Below are 12,410 nucleotides of genomic sequence, written 5' to 3'. Positions count from 1 at the left end.
AAACCCACATGCAAATTCAACCTAAGCAGTTTTCAGTTTTAGTTTGTAACTCAGTGAGAATCATGCGCATCTGGGGTTGTGATTATTCACTAACTTCAATACAATCCCAGGTAGGAAACCTGCTATGGTGACGGCGTGGGCTCGCTATACGGTGACGTTGAGGTCGACGGGGTCGTGGTGATGAGCTTAGGGATGCTGTGCGTGAGAGTTGGGAGAAGAAAGGGAAAAAGTGTGTTGTGATCGTATGAGAGATAAATGAGAAACAAAATTAGTGAGTTTGTAAGTGAATAACACTCATCAAAATTAGTGAGTATTTCCACTCACCAAATTTTTTTGGTTAAAGTGGTGAAGCTGTTGGGAGTGGTTTTTCCGTGTTTTCATCAAATTGGCTCACCAAAAATAGTTTTTTAGCTATTTTAATGAGGCTATTAAGAATGCTCTTATGGAATGTGTACCACATGTTGGCTTTGCGACAAATAGTCGTGCTACTGTAATAATTCATTTTGTATATTTGTATATATATACAAAAAAATAGGTCGTCATACAAACAGAGTAAAAAAAATCCTTCCCCACATCATTTCTCAAAATCAAAATACTCTTCAACACTTTTGGTAGGTTGAGCATGCTTTAGATGCCTCCATTGAACTTGTAAGCTACGGGAGGGTAAGACCAGTTGAAATGCAACTGGTATATGCAACAACTGCAAAACATATAATTGCATATGAGTTGCCCTTTCCAAACTCAACCTTAAAAATTAGGGTATTTCCGAACTCAAAACGAACCCAACACAAAATTAGTGGGTTATGGTTGAGAGGTCTGATTTGTATAATTAAATGGGTCAGATTAGAGTTAGCTTATATAGTCTTATATCTATGCATCCACGCGACATTTAGGGCTGTCAATTTTTAACATGACCGGCAAACCCGACACGAAATTAGTGAGTTAAGGTTGATAGGTCTGACTTGTTTAGTTAAATGGATCGAGTTTGGGTTGACTTATATAGTCTTATATATATCAATGTCTTGATATGACTTGAATTCGACTCGTGAACACAAATTGCCACCCTAGTAAAAATGGTATCTATTGGTTTTTTCATATAGTTTTTCATTATTGAAGAGAATAAATTGGAAATAAGAAGTAAATGATGATATTAAATCACCATCTATGTCCCAAAGCTTAAGTTGATATGAAATGTGAATTTGATTAATATTTTAATACTTCCTCTCATGTATGGATTTAAATTCTCCTTTAATAAGTGAGGCTCAACCAGTGAAATATTTAACTTAAATGAGTGTTTAACTGTAGAGTTGGGTTTGAACTCGAGACCTCATACTGTGTTAAATTATCACTTATACCAAAAGTTTAAGCTAATAAGAAAGATAAATTTAATCATTTAATTAAAATTCTATCCCGTGCTTTTGAAAACCACATTTCAAATAAATAAACGCCTGGCTTAATGACTGACAGGCATTATGCCTGGAAGTGTAAATATGGAGTAATGCTCAGGTGTTACTCCAGTGTTTGTTCCTCCCCATCAATGGGGGTGATGCTATATATAGCCTCCCATTGGATGAGTTAAGATATCGGATCACTTTTCAGCAATTTGAATCAGAATTTGAATGATTCTCATACTCTCTATCTCACTGTATTTTTGAGTGCTCTTAGATTCTAGGCCTTGTGAGTATTACTCTAGTAATTCTAGTAGTGTGCTCCACCGCAAGGAGAAAAGAAAACTATTGGAGGATCATTTGGAACAACCAACTGCAGCAGTACAAGTGAGGTACTAATATTTTAATTCCTTTGTTCAGTTCAATTTTCCAACAAGCAACAATGAGTTTTATACACACCCTAAAAAGGCCTTATGTTAACAAACAGAAATAGCTAGTTAAAGGACCACAAAACCTCTGTTCTTTACCAAACATTCTCTTCTATAACTTACAAGAGGACTCTGAGATGACATGAGATACAGCAGCAACATCAACCATGGTCCCTCTCTCTTTCTCAAATATAGATGTTTGGCCTAAAACTGAAGTGATTCTGGGCTGCAATATGAGCAAGGATGAAGGGATCCATGTCATTCTCATTCCTCCTGAACCGGCCTTTTTTCCCTGCAGACTTCAAGAAGAGCTCCTCACAGTAAACGGTACAAAGAGGTGAAGCTGAATTTTCTTGATCATTACTTCTGCTACAAGACAAGAGCAGTTTCTTCAACTTTCTGGCATATTTGATGAGCTTCTCCATTCTCATAGGCCTTTCTGCTTAGTTTCTCTCCCCAGGTTTCTCAGAGTTGGCAATTAAGCATGGCTTTACATATTTCTTAGATGAGGGAGTTAACTGCATGCCAGCCTCACATGGAATACCCATGGTGCATGCCTTTTTGGAGGCTTGCTTATTTCGTGAAGCTTGCTTTTCGTCTTGTTTTTTCACAAATGAATGAGGAAACTGATTGGCCTCGTCTTTTGTCTTGCTTTTAGAGCCTTTTTTTCAGCCTTAGATTGGAAACGTTACGACACCATTTTGTTAGAAAGATATGCGTTTTGGATATATCTATATATATATATATATATCCTTTTTATAATAATGATGGGCAAAGCATAAAGGTTTCAAAAGTAACGTATGGGTTACCTCTTAATTACTTACACATATGTTATATATTCTAAAAAATAATTGTTCTTTTGTAAAGAAAGATTAAAAAAAAGAGTGCTATAAGAAGTTGATTTTAACTTTTAGGAAGAACTTCACCTATAACTTTTAAACTTTCATACATTTTAGAAGAATGTACCTAAATTTTAAAACATCTCAATTTAGGGTATCAAAGTTTCAATTTTAGTTTTCCGTTAAATTCTATCAAAATTTTTAAAATACCCATGTGTTTATTTTCTTAAAAAAAAATTTCAAAAATTTAGACATGGAAATTTTATAAATTCAGTTAAATTCTAACTAACACCTAAATCCTAACAATTTTTTTTATTTTCCCTTAAAAAAAAATGAGGAGTATTTTTAGAATTTTGACAAGATTAAACGGAAAATTCTAAGGAAGATTGAGATTGAAACTTTCTGAAAAATAAATACCCTATATTGAAATGTTTTAAAGTTTAAATACATTTTTTTCAAAATTGGTGAAAGTTCAGATGCTATAAGTGAAGTTTTCCCTAACTTTTATTATGTATTTCCTAAAAATCAGTGCAATAGTCCCTAGAAAACTAACCACGCCAACTGCTAAGTTTTATATAGGCTGTCACGTTACTTTAGAAGTTTAGGTGATGATTATCATGTTAATCATTAAACAATTAAATTTGCTTGTGGTTTGTGCGTGCCACGTCATTTTGATTATGCAGTATCCCAATCATTTTCGGATTAAAAAATAATGTTTTATGTATGACATTATCGCAAGTCAATTCACTCTATGACCACAAACATCTTTAATTTGTGAGATTCCTTCTTTGTTGAGTTGCTTAGGCTCAAGAAGTCATGGAAATTGCTCTTGTACGCGGGCAAATACTAGGAACGTATTTTTATCGCATAGGGTTTGAATCTACATAAAGTCATTGGTGGGTTCATGATATAGAAAATAATATTTTTATAAGGATTTTTTTTAAAAAAAAAAATTAAAAAAAAATTGGGTATTTTTCACACTTATTTTACACTGATTGATATAGCGTATTTTATGGGTTTTTTTTTTTTTTTTTTAAGTGATTGAAATAAAAAGTTACTTTAAGTATGTCAGGTTAGTCGGATAGGGATCTGCAACAATTAACTATCCAAATTGCTTATAATTATGGAACCCACCTCAAAGAAAACATTATCATAAAATAAAATTAAAGATATTGTAATTATGAAACCCACCTGAAAGAAAACATAATCATTAAAAAAAAAAAAATTAAAGACAAAGCGGAATAATAAAAATAAGAATAAAGAATTATACGTAGTTTGGCCTATGATCTACGTTTACACGATAAAGCTTAAATGGCTACGTTATGTTCTTATTTCTCTCGATGATTTTACAATATTGAAGACACATATTTATAGGATAATTGGTAAGAAAATTAATTAAATTTGATTATCATCAAACTTGATTACAATCAATCTTATAAAAAGATAAGTAACGTACAATATTATATTAATATATTTAAAAAAAATATATTCTCTAACCCTACTTATCCAAATAAGTAATCTGTCTCCCATTTATAAGCAATTTGGTAAATAAATTGTTAAAAATTCTAATTCATATCGGCAACATAAATTGGGTACGAGGAGACCGAGTAACATTACCCCCTACTGTAACCCGAAATTTTCTGAAACAATGCGAGAGTCTGAATTTGTCACCAATCACAAATTGCCACGTACTACAAGAAAATACCTCGTTAACACGTGGCATCGTAATGGACATTTGACCCATGAAAAATAGGGGTTTTTACCCAATCATTCCTCTCCCTTACCCGTGTCCCAACCAAAAATGAGAAAAGACGTGTAAGTCTCCGATTGGTCCACACACGTAGCTAGCCTACAGAGGGAGGGGGAGGGAGGGGGTTTTTCTTCTCTGCATTGCGAGCTTTCAGCTCCGAACCCAATTCGCAGAGACACAGAGAGAGAGAGAGAGAGAGAGAGAATGAGAAATCACAGGGCGTTGCTCACAACAGCTCTACCAGTCTTCTTGTTATGCTTCTTCTTCGGATTCAAATTCGATCGCTGTGATGCACTGTACGGGGCGTCCTCACCAGTGCTTCAGCTAAACCCCTCCAACTTCAAGTCCAAGGTTTAATTTCAAATCCTTTGAAAATGTTCTATTTTTGTGGTTTTTACCATTTTCTAGTGCTTGATCACTCTCTAATTCTCACATTTCTCGAATATGGGAGTACGACGCCGTTTTTGCTTTCTTCAGATGTTTTGGAGTGACGCTTAATTTGGATTCGCATGGTTCAAACGTTAGATCTGAATTTTTAGAATGTAATACTGAAATTACTAATTTCTTAATTTGGGTAGCAATTGTGTACTAATGTTGCGTTACTGAATGTAATTTGATCATAAAATTTGATTGAGAAACAATAGGATTTGGGGGTTTGGATTCTATTTGAAGAGCCGTGTGTGCCCATAATATTATTTGTTCATTTTGTTTACGGGTTTGTCTGGAAATTGATCATATTGTGTTCATTCACGTGTTCCATGTCGTTTCCTATTAGTGGGTCTATAATTTTATTTTATTTTGGTTACATTTTGCTGCTATTTGAAAAACACTTCAATTAGTTAGCTTTTGCTTACTAAACAAACCTTGAGAGACTAATAAAGAGTTTGAATTACATTTGTGTTACGCATTTTAAGTGATGTCTTTAGCTTGCCAAACGAAGTGTATTGTTAGGAAACTCACTCTGTCCCAAAACTGTCATTTTGACTAATGTTTTGAGGCAATTTCTTAAAAGCAAAATTCTAGTATGATCCTAATAGTCTATCATTCAGCGACCATTAGGGGCATGTGGTTCGGATATGTAATGCTAATGACATAATTTCCTTGATTTCTCTTCTTTCTGTAGGCAAAGTACCATAATTCTTGTTTAATGCTTTTGTAAAATTTCTGATACTGTTAATTTAGGCTATGTATTATAGTTGTAATTTACGATATTATCTGAAAAGCAGGATGAATTCTAGTATTGATCAGACTCTGTATGACAAGTTCATGTTGCCTATGGCAGGTTCTGAACTCAAATGGAGTTGTACTGGTCGAGTTCTTTGCGCCATGGTGTGGCCACTGTCAGGCTCTAACGCCGATATGGGAGAAGGCAGCTACTGTCTTGAAAGGTGTCGCCACCGTGGCAGCGCTCGACGCTGATGCACACCAGTCCCTTGCTCAGGTTTGGAATTCTTTCCTCAATGATAATTTGTTCCGAGAACCGCACAATTAGAGTGAGTAATAGTTTTTAGTAATTTTGGAATCAGTAATTGCCAACTTGGAATTCTAATTGTTATTGATGGCAAATTACTTGACTTGAAAAGTAGATTGCACTACATGTAAGCAAAACTAGTTGTGTAATATGCATGTGGAGAGATATAATGTATGTTGTATTTGAGACTTTTACTTGTTGATAATCATGTGGATTTTCTCAAAAGTTAAAGAAGAGAAGGAGGGTATGTTTTTTACCTAAGATATTAGGTGCTTGGTGTGAAGTTATTGTGATTTATAACATACCGTTGCTGAATCAAGATTAACCAGAATTTCTGTCTGGATGGCTGGGCTGTTTGGTTGCTCTGTAGGAATATGGGATTAGAGGATTTCCTACCATAAAGGTTTTTGCACCTGGAAAGCCTCCGGCAGATTACCAAGGGGCTAGAGACGTCAAACCCATTGCAGAATTTGCACTTCAACAGGTTTGTTTTGATTTTAACTCCAACTGTAAATTGATAAATATTCAATAGATTTTCCTTGTTTCTTTGGTGTACATTATTTCTCTCGGTTGGATAGATGTGTAGCAAGCTGATGTTACCAGTAAATGTTTAAAGGGTTAAATTTTGGCTAGTTGCATACTCTAATTGGAAAAGTGACAAATTGAATATGAGATTGCTTGTTTTGAGGCCAAAAAAGACGATGATTGTGCACATTTGTGAAGTTACAAACAGTGGCTGAAATTAATGGGCTGCATAGCAATGTTTTTTTTTGATAAGTAAGTAAGTTTATTAAAAAGCGTAAGGCGCCCCTAAGTACACCGGGAGTATACACGAGCAGCCAAAGCCAGCACAAAAAAAAGAAAAAAACCCAAAAAAACCCCAAGAGGACCAAGCCCGAAACCCACCAAAAACCCCAAAAGGAAAACCCTAGAACCCGAAAGAAAACCCAAAACAACCCACAAAAGAAACCTAGAGACAACCCAAAAGCCCTCTAAAGAACACTACCCTACAACTTGAGGCCCTTTCCTTTCCTACGCCTAGAGGAGTCCGAAGCAACACCATAGTTAACGGAACTTTGCAAATTCAGCAACTCCCTCTTTCCCTTCGATTTCTGGCGCGCTATCATCTTCTCACGCAGAAATTCCTCTTCCATGGCATCCCGAATAGCCAAAGCCTCCTCCTCAAAATCACCATCCATATCCCAATCCAAGGGCAAACAATCCCAAAAATCATTGATGTCTTCCCAAACCACAACCTCCCCGTTATGATCAAATCCAACCGGCCAATTTCGAGATTGGCAGCCTCTCGAAGGGGAGAAAGGGCCAACCATCTTTAAAACATGTGGCGCTGCATTGATTCTACCTTTACTCTGATGAAAAACTTGGCTGGTTTAAATCACCACATAATGTTCCTTCTCTTATTAGATGTGCCCTTACTATGATTTTGGTGATGGGGGTCTGATGTCTTTCTCCAAAAAAGGCAAAACAGTTTCTTCACAGAATACAGTACTTTACCTATTATCTTCCTTGAAATAACTACTTAATTCACTGTTAGTTTTGCTTTTATTTTTCTTATATCAGATTAATAACCAAAAAGAAAAAAAATTCTGCTGGTGAGATACCTACACTTACTGCTTCTCCCGTGCTACTAGTTTCAATGCATTTAAGTTATCATGTACTGGTTTCCTTTGTACTGATTCTGGAAAATAGTTGTGTTTAAGCACGAGAATGATTGTCATTAGGTAAATATTATCAATTTCCAAGGTACGAGGAACTCATAAAAAAAAGGATTTACAAGGTGAGAGAAATATGCTAAACAGGCAGGTGGTAATGATATTTACTATGTACTCAAAAAGGGTTCAACTTATATTTGCTTATTGGGTTGGATATTTGAATCATGATTGGCAGGTTTTCATCTTCCACATAATTCAAAGTTCATTGTAGATTTGTTTGTGTACAAATGTGTATGTGGGTGATGTGTTGATTATATATTTGTTATTTGCAAATCTGTTTAACAAAAATCTTGAATCGCTCTCATTGGTGACAGTCTAGGCTAGTTGGATGGTTGTATGAACTGTAGATTATATTGTTATCTGCAGTTTTACGTTTGAAAGTATTGGTATTTGGTTGATCATGTGCAATGTCTTTATACTCGGTGGATCATCTATCAAACTCAACTGTGTGATGCATGAACTTAGAAATTGCATAACTTGCATTACATGGTTCTACAGGTAAAGGCACTTCTAAAGGAACGATTAAATGGAAAAGCAACTGGAGGATCAAATGAAAAATCTGAACCTAGTGCTTCTGTAGAATTGAATTCCCACAATTTCGATGAATTGGTACTTAAAAGTAAAGAACTCTGGATTGTGGAGTTCTTTGCGCCTTGGTAAGTGGTTTTGTGAGCTAAGTTAGATTTATGGTCTCTGTCATAGCACGTTTTGAGCATGAATTGAATGCATCATAACACGCTGGCAGTACGTAAATTACTTTCAAATTTGTAGTTTTAGTGATGATTCTTTTCCTATTTTCTTCTTTAATAGGTGTGGACATTGTAAAAAATTGGCTCCTGAGTGGAAGAAGGCTGCTCATAACTTAAAGGGGAAGGTGAAGCTAGGTCATGTTGACTGCGATGCAGAAAAGGTAAGCGTGAAATTTTAGAAAGTGATGTGGAACAAGAAATCATGCGAATTTTGAATCTAAATTTCATTTATTAACATTTTCCTCTAGGTGCAGAGATGTAATTTGCTAGTCCCTGTTTTTACTTGATGTAGCGTTAAGTTTAGGTTGAATGGTAAAGGTTGTTAAGAGATGTGTAGATATTGTGCCACAGAGGTAAACTCTTCCACGTGATGGGTTAATATGCCTTTGAAGTAATATCTCATGTGATGGGTTAATATGCCTTTGAAGTAATATCTCATCTACATCGTTGTAGATGGACTACAGCAGTACTGCCATGGTTTCTGCACTTATCTTCATAAAGTATAATCCATGCATGTTTCGGTTTTTTAAATCGCATGGTTCTGACATGTTGGCTTTACCAGTCTCTAATGAGCAGGTTCAATGTTCAAGGGTTTCCCACCATCTTAATATTTGGTGCTGACAAAGATAGCCCAATCCCCTATGAGGGTGCAAGAACTGCCTCGGCCATTGAATCATTTGCTCTAGAGCAGCTGGAAACAAATGTTGCACCTCCTGAAGTGACCGAGCTGACTGGCCCAGTAAGCCCTTTTCTTTACTTCCAAACCTTCTATTATGGAATCATTTCCAAGGGGGGAATGCATTAACTTTATGCAACTTTTCCTTTTAGGATGTCATGGAAGAGAAATGCGGTTCAGCTGCCATCTGTTTTGTTGCTTTCCTTCCTGACATTTTGGATTCCAAGGCCGAAGGGAGGAACAATTACATTCAGCAGTTATTATCAGTTGCAGAGAAGTTCAGAAGGAGTCCATACAGGTAATCTGAGTTTGGTTTTTAAGATTTTTCTATTGGATATCAAACTTCGTTCTTGCATCAAATAATTTATGCCAACACCTCAGATGTTTTGAGAAACTTCTTCAGCTTAATAGTTGAATATATCATAACTGAAATTAATTTTTTGTGCATGTTACAGCTATGTCTGGGCAGCAGCTGGTAAGCAGCCGGATCTTGAGACACGTGTAGGTGTCGGTGGGTATGGGTATCCAGCGTTGGTAGCATTGAACGTGAAGAAAGGTGCATATGCCCCACTTAAGAGCGCATTTGAGCTTGAACATATTATGTAAGTTATCTCTGCGCTATCTCAAATACCAATATAGATATGGACAGAAAGATGAATATATGTTATTTGGTTTCTCAGAGAGTTTGTGAAGGAAGCTGGGCGTGGAGGGAAGGGCAATTTGCCTCTGGATGGCGCTCCCGTGATTGTAAAGACGGAGCTGTGGGATGGTAAAGATGGAGAGATCATTGAAGAGGATGAATTCTCCCTTGAAGAACTCATGGGGGAAGATGCTGCAAGCAAGGATGAGTTATGATCTACTTGATGCGTAATAATTGAGAAAGAGAATGGGATTTCAGGCTAAAAACGATTTTGATGCTACAAGCAATGTATTTCTTCTTCGTTCTATTTAATGACTGCTCGCTATAGTGAAAGTGATCCCTATGAGGAATGTTATCTAGTTCTTTCTTCCGTCTGAGAGTTGAACTTATACCACCAATTGAGATAGACCCTCCTAAGCAACTTGTGTTTACGGACATTAATTGAGTCGAGTCGAGTTTATACGAGTATATTTTGTTTGTTAATCGAATATGTGTAATTATACCAACCAATTGAAATAGACCCTCCTAAGTAAGCCGTGGTCATGTCAAATTTGGCATTTGTAACTTCTCTCATGGAATACCCCTTCAATAATCTTCACCAAGTTGTCGCCATGTAATGGTTTATTTTTTAGGAGCATCATATCAAAGCTCAAAAGTTGCCAAATGGATAAAACTACCTTAATTTCGCGCTAGTTCGCTTGTCGGGTGCTTGTTTTAACGCGCAACAGATTTATAAAAAAATATAGAGGTACTACAACTCTTATTATTTATTGACAAACTCATGTGACAGTCTATATGTTATAAAAATGATTGACATGTGGCATGCCATGTGGTAGCATGCATTTTAGGGGATAATATGACAAGTGACACATGTAGTGCCAAGTGAGTTTGCAAATATGATAAGTGTCGTATAGATCATCACATGATAGTTCGCACCTATAGTGATTGTCATGACAAATAACATGAGTTCACATTATATTGACCTAGAGTTCACAAAATTGGATATATTATAGAAGGGTGTGAAAAGAAATATTGTGTATAAGGAGGATTAGTCTCCCACAAGGGTGGTTGAGCGTGGTGAATTGAAAAATCCACTGCAAGGCATTTACAAGGTGAACTAGGATGTGGCTATTGATTCTGTCAAAAGAAGATTGGGAGTTGGTATCATAATGCGGGATCATTAGGGCATGGTGATTGCGGCTCGAAGTCAAACTATCAGCATCATAGCAGAGCCGGTGGTGGCAGAAGCACTAGCCACATTGAATGCAGTGAAATTTAGTCGTAACTTCGGGTTGCCTAGTATCTTATTGGAAGGTGACTCGCTGCAAGTAGTCACTGCGGTCAAGGACACAAGCCCGAATTGGAGCAGGTATGGACATATTATAGGGGATATTAAAATAGTACTTCAAGGGCTAAGGGACTGACAGATTTGTCACATCAAGAGAATCAACAATTGCGCTACTCATGGTTTAGCAAAGAAGGCCACTTCTCATGTCATAGATAGGATATAGATGGAAGAAATTCCTAGTTGTATCTGTGACGTTGTAATTTTAGAGCAATTTGCTCTGGTATCTTAGAGCTTTCAACTCTAGATTTTTTCACCTGATAAGTGAAAATTGCAGTACTTTCCTTAAAAAGAAAAAGAAGAAAAAAAAGAAAGAAAAAAGGCCTATTTTAAACGATTTTAAAAGTAAATTAAACTGATTTTTAGTGTTTTGGGCTTATTTTATTTTATTTTTCATTTTAAAGCCCTAATCTTTTTAAATATATGGATTTCACATTACTTTTGTCTTTTTACCCAAATGTTACACGAGTAAACAACACAGCCAACTAAACCAATGTAAACATAACCTATACTTAAATCAAAACGACATCGTTTTCGTAAGTATATATATAAAGGGTATGCATATAATAATTTTTGTTAACTGCATCTGCGTGTACAGATAGCAAATACTGGATAGTTGCGGATAGTGGATGTGAGCGGTTAATATCCATCCACGTGTACACTCTAGATAAGTGTATACTTAGCATAGTGGAGTCTTGTACACTTACTATCATAAATTTCTTCAAAACTGATTTGTGTTATGTACTATATAATATAACAACAATTAATGCACTTCAATACAAGTGCTCGCCATTCATCGAGTCACAGAGCCTAGAGGACCATTGTCCAGACAAATCATGTATGTTTGTTATAGGAGCCCACGTTATTTGCACATCAAAATGCTAAAGGGGCTCTCTTGTTTGAGCAGGGAGCTCTTGCTTATGCAGAGGGACTCCTTGCTCGGACAACACTCTCGTACTTCGACGAGGGAGCTCTTCTCACATGCCCTTGTCTAAAGAATAATGATTCATTGCCACCTAAAGATACAACTTTTCACCACCTTGCCTATGTGGCAAGGTGGTCCCCCACTACTTTTTGAAATTTTTTATTTTTTAAAAATAAATTAAGGTAGGGGACCACCTTGCCACATAGGCAAGATGGTGAAAAGTTGTATATTTAGGTGGTAGTGAATCATTACTCTTGTCTAAAAAGGAAAGGACATAGGTAAAAGCTGATATCTCCAATTACAAGGGATCTTTGATCGTTCAAAAGTGAGAAAATTGTCATTAGGTTTAGGTTCATCGCACAAAACATGATTCAAGTTTTTAAATTCGCCAGTTGAAGAACACAATGGATTTGATGTTTTATTAGCAAGCGATAACTCATTTGTTAAAATTAATGCATTGAAGAAG

At 36.1% G+C, this 12,410-nt stretch overlaps 1 protein-coding gene across 1 annotated transcript; it reads left to right on the top strand.

The window, feature by feature from the left end:
- Positions 1–4,539: 4,539 nt before the first annotated feature.
- LOC133861377 (protein disulfide isomerase-like 2-3) lies at positions 4,540–10,157 on the top strand. Its single transcript, XM_062297161.1, has 9 exons — positions 4,540–4,756; positions 5,688–5,846; positions 6,247–6,360; positions 8,108–8,265; positions 8,420–8,519; positions 8,921–9,097; positions 9,187–9,332; positions 9,490–9,636; positions 9,715–10,157. The coding sequence occupies exons 1-9, from the start codon at positions 4,610–4,612 to the stop codon at positions 9,887–9,889; spliced, it is 1,323 nt and encodes a 440-aa protein (XP_062153145.1). The 5' UTR covers positions 4,540–4,609; the 3' UTR covers positions 9,890–10,157.
- Positions 10,158–12,410: the final 2,253 nt, after the last annotated feature.

The sequence above is a fragment of the Alnus glutinosa genome, chromosome 2 (genome assembly GCF_958979055.1).
Source record: "Alnus glutinosa chromosome 2, dhAlnGlut1.1, whole genome shotgun sequence".
In the NCBI taxonomy this organism is placed as follows: Eukaryota; Viridiplantae; Streptophyta; class Magnoliopsida; order Fagales; family Betulaceae; genus Alnus; species Alnus glutinosa.
The sequence above is the reverse complement of the archived record's forward strand: the minus strand, read 5'-3'. Positions and strand labels throughout refer to the sequence as shown.